General features: G+C 35.5%; 1 protein-coding gene across 1 annotated transcript in view; it reads left to right on the forward strand.

Moving 5' to 3' along the window:
• Positions 1-11,412: 11,412 nt before the first annotated feature.
• The window catches only part of LOC150107201 (synaptic vesicular amine transporter-like), a 143,972-nt gene continuing 142,685 nt past the window's right edge, over positions 11,413-12,699 (forward strand). The window contains exon 1 of the mRNA XM_090391053.1: positions 11,413-11,547. Within this exon, the coding sequence (XP_090247179.1) occupies positions 11,544-11,547 (4 nt within the window). The 5' untranslated portion in view covers positions 11,413-11,543. The remainder of the gene's footprint in view (positions 11,548-12,699) is intronic.

Genomic DNA, 12,699 nt, shown 5'->3' on the forward strand with positions numbered 1-12,699 from the left:
GGAAAGAAAAAATCATCGTAAGAATTTCAATAAATAACGCGCTATCATCACTATCAGAAATACAAAAAAAAAAAAAAAAATCAGCTAACGCCTTTTTATCACCGTATAGGGAGTACGGCCGTACACACGAAAATAAAATATAAACGCCACACTAACTTGTAACAATATTACTTTTTGATTTTACTATTGACAAAACGCATGATACAAAAGGATGCACTGAATTAAGAATGCCAAACTCAGATGGAGGCTCTTTGTTATTATTATTAAAATTATTATTACACGATACATTAATCGATTTCAAGAATCATTGAGGGAGGGCACCCCACACTACCGTCCACTAATAGTATCATAGCAGTGGTGTAGCTAGAGCCTTTTGCCCCCTCTCTCAATACACCAAAAATACTACAAAAAGTCAAAACAACGTATAGGGAAATAAAACACGATATTTATTTTTTAAGTAAAACTTTAATTTCAACATTCTAAAAATGTTATTTTTCTTAATTTCTAAATGTTATTTTTCTTGCTTTTCTGTTAGCAAAATCGTCGATGACATTGGCGAATATTTCATAATGTAGGTAATTCTTAATCTATTTTATTTAGATAAACTCCTGTCACAACTAGCAACACTTGCAGAAATTGTGAGGAAAATTTGCAGTAGTATTACAATAATTGGAAATGAGTTCTCGAGACTGTATTTTAGAATTAAGTGCAAAATTTCAAAAAGGTTCAAAGTGCCGCCCCCACCGCCTCTTCCCTAGCTACGCCTCTGTATGTTAGTATACACAACACATTAATTTGACGCGGTTTCTGCCTGATTTGCTTCAGTGCAGGGTGATATACCTGCTACCACCATATGAGTTAGTCAACATAAAGATTCTTCATAATGATATAGTAATATAATTTTAATTAAAATTCGATATAAAGATTCTTCATAATGATATAGTAATATAATTTTAATTAAAATTCGATATAAAGATTCTTCATAGACTTTATATCAAGATTTTATTCAGAGGCTTTATATCATGTCAATATAAAGATTCTTCTCATCATGACGAGATCCTTTCTTCTTGAAGGATGAATTGTCCGGGCGTTCTTCCAAGTACTATGGAGTCATTTGAACCAGCGTTTCTAAACCTTTTTACATCTGCGGACCGTGGAAAATAGGAGAAATATTTCGCGGACCGGCTGACGTGTCTAGAGCGTTGTTTCTGAGATACGAAGAAATTTTTGGCGGACCGCCAGGAAATTTCCGCAGACCGGCACCGGTCCGCGGACCACAGGTTGAAGAACACTGAAAACAGCATAAGCAAGTCGAGATTGTTTTAGCCGCAATTAACTTTTTGAACACCTGCGACAATCCTTAGCCATCACTAATTAATTACAATTACAATTAATCAATAATTACAGTCATCCTGGATGGAGGATATACAGCGGACAACTCCTATCATCGCATGGTTCCTAACTCCACCATTATATATATTATATTATCTGAAATAGTATGAGTTGTTCTGCGGTCGATTCTCTTGAGTTGTGGAATTAAAAACTGAAGCTTCCAAGAGAAAAAATCTTACTAGCCAGTGACAGAGATCGAATAACTCGAAAATCGGTCAGGGGAGAAGAAGACCTAGAAAGGTTTCTCTCCAGTCACTTTGGAATACCTAGAATAATAAAACTAATAACGGTCTCTTTTTTTTTTTCCCGAAGATTTTAGAGTATTATTTAGAAGTATCTGTAAGCCTTAGTTAAAATAGCATTTGTTTCAATAGCCATTTAATCCTGTTAAAATGGTTATTGAAATCATTGTGCCATTCAACAGTTAACGGACACCGCTAAATACGAGGGTAGTCTGAAAAGTTCTCGGCTTCGACCATAGATGCAACAGTATCGGCAAGATGTTTTTTTTTCCTAAGTTGGTACATCTGTCATAAGCATCCATGGGAAATTGCAAGTCATTCTATCAAGTAGTTTGTTTTATACAGCTGTCTGAATTTGTCTGTATCCCTTGAAATGGATAAAATTGAGTATCGTGCGGTTATAAAATTCTTTGTAAAAGAAGGTTTAACGCCAAAAGAAATTCATTCGAAGTTCATAAACGTTTATGGGCACTCTTCTCCTTCGTTTTCGACAATTAAGAAATGGGCTGCCGAGTTTAAACGTGGCCGTAGTAGCAGAGCCGTTGCCAAATTAGATCGCGCCCTGAGGGAAACAAATATCACCCATGATGGATTATAACACAAAAATATAAGAAAATCTCCAATTGCTATTTTGTTTTTATTACAAGAGAAACATTAATTCAAAACGATTACATAATAATATTAATTAAATGTTTGCTCTACGGGAATATCACACAAAACTGTTTATAAGCTCTTCTAAATTTAAATTATAAGCTATATCTGCTTCTATCTATATAATTGCTAAACCAACCAATCTTTCTTGGGTCATTGCTGTTCGCAAATAATTTCTAATCAGTTTAAGCTTGGAAAAACTTCTTTCCACACTTGCTACGCTAACAATTCCTGTTAGCTTAGCAAATGCGACGGCTCCTACCGCAATATGGCTGAACGAGCGCCCTTATTAAGCTGCTCAGTGAGGCAGGCTGCCTCTATGCTACACCCTGTCGACGGTACTGAGTACTAGCCTTGAAGATGATGATCCACATGAAGGACGTCCAAAAAGTGTAACAACACCAAAAATCATTGATCAAGTGCACGATACGGTATTGGATGACTGACGAATCGAAGTGCGTTAAATTGCTGAGACTATAGGCATTTCAAAAGAATGTGTAGGATATATTTTGCATGAAGAATTGCAAATGAAAAAGCTTTGTGCAAGATGGGTGCCGAGCTTGCTCACAGCAGATCAAAAACGCACTTGCATGAAAATCTCTGAACGGTGCTTGGAGCGTTTTAACAAGAATAAAACTGATTTTGTGCTTCGATTTATTACTCTGGATGAGACTTGGATTCACCATTACACACCAGAATCCAAACAGCAATCGAAACAGTGGACAGAAACTGGTTGTTCAGTACCAAAGAAGACAAGGTCGGTTCCATCAGCAGGAAAGGTCATGGCATCGGTGTTTTGGAATGCCAAAAGGCATTTTCTTCATTAATTATCTTGAAAAGGGTAAAACAATAACTGGGGAATATTATTCTGATTTTTAACCAGACTAGACGAAAAAATTCGTCGGAAAAGACCCAATTTGCAGAAGGAATAAAAAACCATCTTTTGTCAGGACAATGAACCTGTCCACAAAGGCAATGGGAAAATTAAGGGATTTGCACTATGATTAGTTGGAACATCCACCCTATTCCCCAAATTTGGCTCCCTCTGACTTCTATCTCTTCCCAAAACTAAAAGTCTTCCTCGCTGGTCAACGTTTTTCTTCCAATCAAGGAGTGATTGTAGCTGTAGAGGGATATTTTGCAGATATTACTGAAAACCACTACAGGGACGGGATAATGGCGCTGGAGCATCGCTGGAATAAGTGTATTTGTCTTAAGGGAGATTATGTTGAAAAATAAAAATAAATTTTGAAATTATAAATTTGTTTTTTTCATTGTTGAGCCGAGAACTTTTCAGACCACCTTCGTAATAATACTCTGAAACTCATAAACAATAACTTCATAAACCTCAGTCTCGTAATTACATTTTATTATTGTATGAGATGACCTATTCGGCTCATCAGATCTGAGTATTTATTAACAAAGCTAGGTACTCACTGGTCATAAAATTTCAAGTATCTTAAAATTACGTGATCAACCATTGTCTAGTTTCTGTTAATAAGCCAGTTTTATCTTACTATAATAATATAGTAATATAAGAATTTTAATTAAAATTATATTGTTACAGTAATCTAGTTTATACTCTTTTATTAGTGATATTTATGTTACAAGCATGACTCAATGAAAAACATAAATCGAATGTAAAGAATGAGTCGAATGCGATTTCTAAATTATTAAAACACACTTTAACGGTTGAGTTTCATGCCCATTGGCTGAATAGAGACATTATAATCTGAGATTGAGACACTTACCAAACACGAAAGTAGGATTAAATGTGTGTGACAGCTTACAAAAGTGGTAGCTGAAGTGACTTCGAAGGGGTCCAGTGAGAAGCAGGTAGGCCTGCTAATAATACTTAACACCTTGCCTTGCTAGGAGGGCCGCGTTCAGTAATATGTCGGGGGGGGTACAAAGAGTGTAATAAACAGAATGCATCAGTTGAACGTCAGAAATGTGGCTGGAAACAGCTAAAAGCTTAATCTGGGAGAGGCAGATTAAGGATAGATCAGATCGAAAGTCTAATAAACCTGCTACAATTAATTAGCGATACAACCAGGGATGGAGTGCAACGGAATGTTTATGAACTCACCAAGTGTGGGACACGCAGCTATTGTTGATGGATAAAAAAACATCAACAATAGACTCTTGTTGATGTTTTTTTATCCTTTTTTTATCCTCTATTGTTGACAATAGACTCCATTCCTCTGCTAATAAACACCATCACTGGTGTTTATTAGCAGAGGAATGGAGAAATCGCATGGAGTGACCTTTTATTTCGTGAGGAATAAGAGGAAAGACAAGGGTATGGTGATAACAACACGAAGCTATGGACCCATACTTTGTCGTAACAGTGCAAGACAATGAAGGTGGGGTGATGGTTTGAGGAATGGTCTTCCTAATATTAAACAGATCCTTTCATATTAGAAGAAAAGCAGAACGGCACAGCCTATCCGAAAATCGCTGGACAATGTACATCATCTCTTGCCGACCATTTCCATATCTCTGTATATATGACAACAGTTGATACCATTCACAGGACAGGCATCATCTAAGAATGGTTATACGAACATAATGGCGATGACTTTATCTTGGTCATCCAATATCAATACAAATGCGAATCATTGAAATGTAATGAAGTGAAATATTACTTTACTCAGTAAATCGGACGAAACTGCAAAAATGTATGGTTTCTACGTAATGCGAAGTCGATGTGTCCTTATGGTATTAAACCTACCCCAAATACTCACTACCTAAAAAAATTACAGTGGGTATCTCTAATATACTGCCACTCAGGATATTTAATTTTTTTTTTTGGGGGGGGGGTATATCTGAAGTGAATTTGCTTCAAATTTGCTGTTAGAGAACAATATGTAAGAGAACAATCGAAAACAAACAAAAACATCTAACCGAAAAGTGAAAAGTTTGCTGAAGCTCAAACAAGTGTTGATTTTTCTACGTTACTTTGATCTAGTTTTATTTTTCTTATAAAGTTTCAGGATTTATGATTGAAATTGGAATACAATAAGCTTTCCAATGAAATTAAATTCCAATGAAAATTAAACTGAAAGCTTATTTTCCTAACATTTCCTTCGAAATTCGGACAACTCCTTAACGTATTATTCTTGCTACTCCTCATTATCTTAATCACATCCTAACGAATGTGAATATTAAAAAAATAAAAATCCTCCAGTGCCTTTTTAAATTTTCCAAGCGGAGTAGACGACATTTTGTGATACCAAACTTTTTTTGTTCTTGTAATCTGGAAGAAGACTGCCACCTTCTTTTCTCTTATCATCGCCGAAGTTGAGGGCATTCGCTCAGTGTGTTAGATAAGAGTCGTTTTTCCTAATTCTTAAAAATAAATGTTTATTTTTAACAATTTGTGTGTGTGTGTGTGTGTGTGTGTGTGTGTGTGTGTGTGTGTGTGTGTGTGTGTGTGTGTGTGTGTGTGTGTGTGTGTGTGTGTGTGTGTGTGTGTTAAGATTTTGCTGAGTTGCTTAGTTCTAAATGAACAGGAAAAAGTTCAATGTTCCAAAAGTTCGAGGACAGAAGACTGCTGGAGTGTGCTGAGACACTTGTTAGAATGATAATATCTTTCGTCTACCTAAAATCAATTACTTGTCAAAATTGTATAAAACTGTTTGTTAATCAACTCTAGCAATCATGATTAAAGTAAAGAAACAAAATAAAGAACAAAGGCAGGATACTCATTTGATCAATGATATTGAGTAGATACGTGATGTTCAAGTTTTGCGATAACTTACCATGAATGTTTATTGAAACACAATCAGTGTTACATCCAAAAAGCCCAATAGAAAAGGGGAGGACATTCAAAAGATGGATGTGGCGGGAATTACGGCAGAAGAAACAAAGTCTATTAGGCCAATCTTTTAGATCTGTAAGTTACGTCTGTTCTAGAAAACAGGCCAGTTTTTCTAGACGAAAAATTCGACCTTACCGTAGAAAGGAATCCCTCTATCTTCTTATTAGAACAACTAACTCACTTTCAGTTGAAATGCTCAAAAAACATTTATCGCATTCTAACTGGTATTTCCATCTGAAAACCAAATGCACTATACCATACGAACTCTATTAGATCGTTGTCTTTCTCAGAAAATCACCTGTGTAAGCAAGAAATGATATGGTATTAATGTCTTCTTTGTCTTCTTTGGTACTGAACAACCGGTTTCTGTCCACTGTTTCGATTGCTGTTTGGATTCTGGTGTGTAATGGTGAATCCAAGTCTCATCAATAGTAATAAACCGATCTCTCTCTCTCTCTCTCTTTTTTTTTTTTTTTTGCTTTTGTTTACATTGCATTCGACTGCTTCTTTGGTTTTCCCAGGATGTTCTATATTGGAAACGATGAACGAGAGAGTGCTAAAATCTTTCTACGAAATGGTGAGGCAGTACGTCTCTCCCATCGCTTTCAAAAGTTTGATAAATTACCTGATGAGGTGCTTGGAGATCTACTGATAAAAGCATGCGGCTTCATTGCATAAGAAACCTAGAAAGACCATTGCAGCTCAAATAGAATGTGATATCCTTGGCAAACGTTAGCTTCTTACACATCACTCTCAGCACTCAACATCAGCAACTTAACTCAACAATTCAACATTCAACATCAGTAAAATTATAAAATTAATTCCTGGAAGGAAGGGGAGGAATGGACAGATGCGAGAATAGTCAGTGAAGAAATCCAAAACAGAAAAAAAAAAAAAATCTGGAATATATTTTTATGATGGAAATCTTCAGAATCTTGTCATATGCCATATACGAGAAAAGATGGCAAGCTATCTGAAGAAAGCAAAGAGGATTTCCACAGTTAGCATTCTCCGGTCAGAAAGTAATTGATAAACACATCTAGCCACTTCGAGGATGATATGAAGCTTAGTTATAACATACGATTCAAAAATATTCCAGAAATCCAACTGGAAATTCCACTTGTATGAATACCGGGGAGAAGCTGGAAACAAGTCGCAAAGATTTAGACAGTGCTTCCCAAACTTATGGATGTAAAGTCCTCTTTGGTAAAATTAAAATATTTCACGGCCCCATCGAAAAAAAAAAAATCGTGAATATAGACATATATTATTATAATATTTATTGTATTTATATTCAATACAAAACATACACAGCAAATATTGCAAAAATCAAATGCAAATATTACATTTTTAGCATCTTACATACACATTTGACATGGCACATTATCTCATATTTTTATATAGATAGATATATTGTTTATTGTACATTTGCAGACAAGCACATGAAACGTTTCTTTTAAGATAAAAAAAAATCTACTAAGTCTTAAAACATTTTAAATTTGTTTTCATTATTCCACGGCCCCCTCAACAAAAGTAACAGCCCCCAAGAGGGCTGCGGCCCCAGAACCGGTCCTAGAGTATCTGATTTGACATTTTCCATTGTGAAGTTACTAAGTGGTCAAGGCTTAGTGTTTATACAAAAAAGGCCCAGATTACTCACACAAGCACACGTACACCTACACATGTGGATATTTATAAAAATAATATCGTTATGAACATTAAAAAAATTTTATTAATCAAAACCAATACCCGTTCATCTTGTGACAAATGCCAGAAGGAGGAAAAATCTCTGCACTTGAGGTTAAGCTTACAAAGAGCAGAGGAGTGGAAAAAATAGAGAAAGGCGAAAATAATGTAGGATCATCAGCGAGCACCAGGACGGCTTCACTTATTTCAGTTTTTTATTACTAATCAAGGTTTTACTAATTTTTTTCGAAGATTGTAATTTTTCCCCGAACTATCTAGCAAAATCTGGCGCCCCGAAGTCTTAGTGCCGCTAGGCAATTGCCTAGGTTTGCCTATTGATAAAACCGGCCCTGTGCGGCCCACAGTTTGGGAAGTGCTGATTTAGAAGACCATTTTATCGAACTCTAAGAAGAGTACGAAAAAACTAACAGATGCCTCATCGACGAGTGAAGAAACAGATTCCTTGGTTGCTCAACGTTTTGGATCTTCTCCCAATGCATAACCACATGTGATATAATATACTGTTAGGTGTATTGATGAAACCTTCATTCAGAGATCTTTCAGGATGAATGAATGATTAAGTACAAGTGGAACCATACGCTTGGTGGAATTCTGCCTTCAGTTTTGCACTGACAATTACAATCTGGTGCTATTATAAATAAATATTTTTGAACGATTATTGTTTTCTTCATATCTTTCAAATGCAGAAAATTAACTGAACTTTGAAGTGAGGAATAATTTTATGTTCTTTTCTAATAACTAATTACATCAATATGGTCTAGCCTGAGACCTTTCTTCCCCCCCCCCTTGTCAAAATCTTTTCAATTTTATCAATTGTGACGGAAGGCGAGGATTTCCTGATACTAATTTAATATATTTTTTTGTAAATAACGAAACCTGTGGTGAGTTCATAATTAAAAGAAACACGCCTATTAACCACAATGAAAATTATTTAATTGTAAATATTTCATCCTAAGTATCTTAGGACATCATCAGTGCAGTAGTTTAAACAATAATAGGAATAACATACAGTTAGGGCGCATGATTACAATAGAATCTCATTAAACGTGGGTAACATGTTACAGAAGTAAAAAAAATAAAAAATAAAATAAATCAATAATACAGTAAAACCCCTTTTTTACACTTTTCAGGGGACTGATGGGGAAAAATGCAAATAGCAGGAAATGTAAAAAACATTAAAAAAGGCTAAAAGATGACTTACTGCTGGTATGTGAGTCTACATACTAGATTACAAAATTTAATAACTGAAAATAAATGAATTTACATTTATCTATTTAAAAAAATCTTTAATTGTTGATTGTTTTTGCTTTTCGTTTTTTTTTTTTTTTTTGGACTTAGCGCCAGATTGCTTTGCATTGAGTTCCATGCTTGACCTGTTTTTTTCCTATCGTGTTCAAAGTGGACACGGAGAGTCCAAGATCTTATGCTAAATGCACACGTGTTCCGGCATGCCAATTTACACGTCGCAGAATTGCCATCTTTTCTTCTACCGAAATACATTTTCTGTTTTTTTCTCCATGTTACTAACATGGATAATCCATCACCACAACTTGAAAGCAACTTTCACACGCTAAATTACGTTGCAGAAATTCTGCAATATCAATTCGTACTGTGATTGAATAATCACGGTATCGCTCATCACTACAGTACTGCTGCATGCGCGCAAGTCACCATGATGGCGGAAACGAAACTACAGCCGAAAGCAACGCCACCTGAGAAAAGAAATGCGCAGATTTCCGCTGAAATCGATTCGAAAATCGGTATTGCCACCGAGAAAAGAAAAAAAAAAACGCAAATCACGGGAAATAACGTCCACATCAAGTTGTTAATGGCGGGAAAAAATACGTCATCATGAGAATAGGCCTTAAGACGGGACCAACAGAAAATGACTTAAATGGCAGGAAAACGTAAATTACGGGAACGTAAAAACGGGGTTTTACTGTAATTATTTTACATAATTTTGTATGACAATTTCCCATACTTTAGGAATAGTAAGAACGTCGTTGCGGTTTAAATTTGGTCTGTGTAGTAGGGCTTCAGAACTTTCTTTATATATACGTTCATGTTTATATAAAGATCTATGTAAAAGTTTAGACTCTTCCCAATGGATCCTATGTCTTGGATTTTCAATTCCGTGTTGAGAGAGGCCAGATTTTTTAAACCACAGAAATCTGGCCGCTCTCAACACGGAATTGAAAATCCAAGCCACAGGATCCATTGGGAAAAGTCTAAACTTTTACATAGATCTTTATATAAACATGAACGTATATATAAAGAAAGTTCCTGAAGCCCTACTACACAGACCAAATTTAAACCGCAACGACGTTCTTATTATTCCTAAAGTATGGGAAATTGTCACACAAAATTGTGTAAAATAATAATAATTATTATTATTTTTATTTATTTATTTATTTTACTTCTGTAACACGTTATGCACGTTTAATGAGATTCTATTGTAATCATGCACCCTAACTGTATGTTATTCCTATTATTGTTTAAATTACTGTACTGATGATGTCCTGAGATATTTAGGATGAAATATTTACAATTAAATAATTTTCACTTTGGTTAATACTTGTTTCTCTTTTAATTAATTTAATATATACTAATAAGATACTAATACACACACACACACACACACACACACACACACACACACACACACACACACACACACACACACACACACACACACACACACACACACACACACACACACAGAGAGAGAGAGAGAGAGAATTGTGGAATACAGATTGAGAATTTGTGGACATTAGCAAACAGGAGATAGATGGGGGTGAAGTGATTGACCTGCTAACTTCTAGAACGATCGTACAAGATACCAGCAGATGGAGTTTTTCATTTTATCCTTACAGGTCTCTCCTAATAATAATGTATTTGTATTTTATTTTTATTTATTTTATACATAATTCTGCAACCCTTCCGTAGATGTGAAGCATGGAAATTTTTCAAGTCTTCAATACATGAAACGTTGTTTTCAATCCGTCGATGAAATTTATCTCCCTTAAAGACAATTACAAACATTTATGCCTACTTTGGATTCGAACTTATAGCCTGTTGGTTGGAGGCAGATATGCTAGCCACTCGGTCAACCAGGTCGGAGGGGAATGGTAGTTGGATAGGAAATTCTATATTTTCGCAAACAAGATATTCAATTTTAAAATGTACATAAGTATTACGTTGAACAAACCCATACTTAGAGCACCATCCGAGAGTAAGGTGATTATTTAAATTGCAAAAATCGATTAACACCACCAGCATCGAGAGAATGAATTGCATTACCTGACGAATTCCAAAAACGTGCATTATATATGGCAATTTTGAGAAAATTTGTTTTCTGTTAGAAATGCAACATGGAAGGTATTTAAAGTATCTCTGACCACAGTGTTGTCTAATTTAAAAAACTGCTATTTTGCACTGATTCCCTACTATTTTCAGGTGGCTGCCTCTTCCGCTTTCCATTTATTTTATAACATTTTTTCTCATTACAGGCAAAGGTGAGGTGTACCTCCTTCCGTTCCTCCTCTCTGGCGGAAACAGATCGGTATCAGTACAGTGCACAGTTGTTATCATTTCACACCTTAACAAACTTTTTTCCCACTCCGTTATCTATCAGCTCAGCCACTGGCAGGTGCATTTTCGGTAAAACGTTATTTTTATGACGGCGATTATTTTGAGAACCGAGATCTTCAGTTGTTACAGCATACAGAATGGGTGAGTGCATTAGTTCAATAATTATCATTGAAGACTCTTTATTTATTTATTTATTTTCATAATGAAATACTTTTGGTTTAGCAGTTGACAAAATTGCGTAGATGTGCAGTGTTTTGCTTATTTGCAATTGTTTCACTATTTCGTTTCTTTAACTGATACTAATCAGGGGCCAAATAATACTCATGCGATGCAAGAGTCCTTTAAGATTATCGGATTTATTTTATTCTTGATTAGTTACTGATTTTTAATCGCCCAAAGTGAAAAGAATGTCTTATATGCCGATTATACATATCACATATCCGAAAACTTGAACTCTCCCCTCCCCCAGAAGTTATTCGGGTAAAAGAGGTAAAAAAATAGTGAATAACATGTTGATATTTACCTTCCTGTTTGGCCGAGTGAATAACCATTTCCACTCTCAAGTCTATGAGAATAGAATCCAAATGTTGTTTGTAAATTGATTTATCTGGTAGATAAATTTCATCTAGCGTGAAACCACATTCTCCTTTTTAGATGCTTGAATTGTCTTGAAAAAGTTCCATGTTTGATCTCTTGCAAGGATTTTCCAACTCATAACCCATTCAGAGTACCGAAGTGCTGTGTTGGTTGATAAACTTTTGTGGGCGGAAATTAGAGATGCGTTAACTTGTGAACTTGTCGGCCTGGTTGGCTGAATAGTTAGTGCATTCGCTTTCCAAAGAACAGTCCGAACTGCGGTCTGGAGGCCTGAGGTGAGTTTAAAAAAAAGTTCAATGTTTATGGAAGTTTTTCACTTCCTTATACTATAAATTAAAGATACCAAGAAATTATATACTTGGTTTAATCCTTTATCCAAGTGTAAGCAAACAAAGTTTGCGCCTGAAGTATTTTCAGGACTTGGGCAACTCGTATATAGATAGAAGCTAATGACTTCATATCCATAATGTAAAGCACATATCCTTACGGGTATGTATAATACTATGCATTATGGAAAGGGTCACTAACCAGACCGGTTTCGACCTTTATTGAGGCCTCGTCAGCGTAAGCCAGACCCAGAGGTGATACTAAGGTTGAAGTAATAAAGAAGTCTCTAATCCAGAGTAATTTAATAACAAGGTGAGACACCTTTAGGCAACTTCTATAAGAAAATACGACTTCTGCATTACTTCAATC

The sequence above is a fragment of the Typopeltis vanoorti genome, chromosome 4 (genome assembly GCF_054136105.1).
Source record: "Typopeltis vanoorti isolate ZY-2024b chromosome 4, IOZ_Tvanoo_1.0, whole genome shotgun sequence".
Lineage (NCBI taxonomy): Eukaryota > Metazoa > Arthropoda > Arachnida > Uropygi > Thelyphonidae > Typopeltis > Typopeltis vanoorti.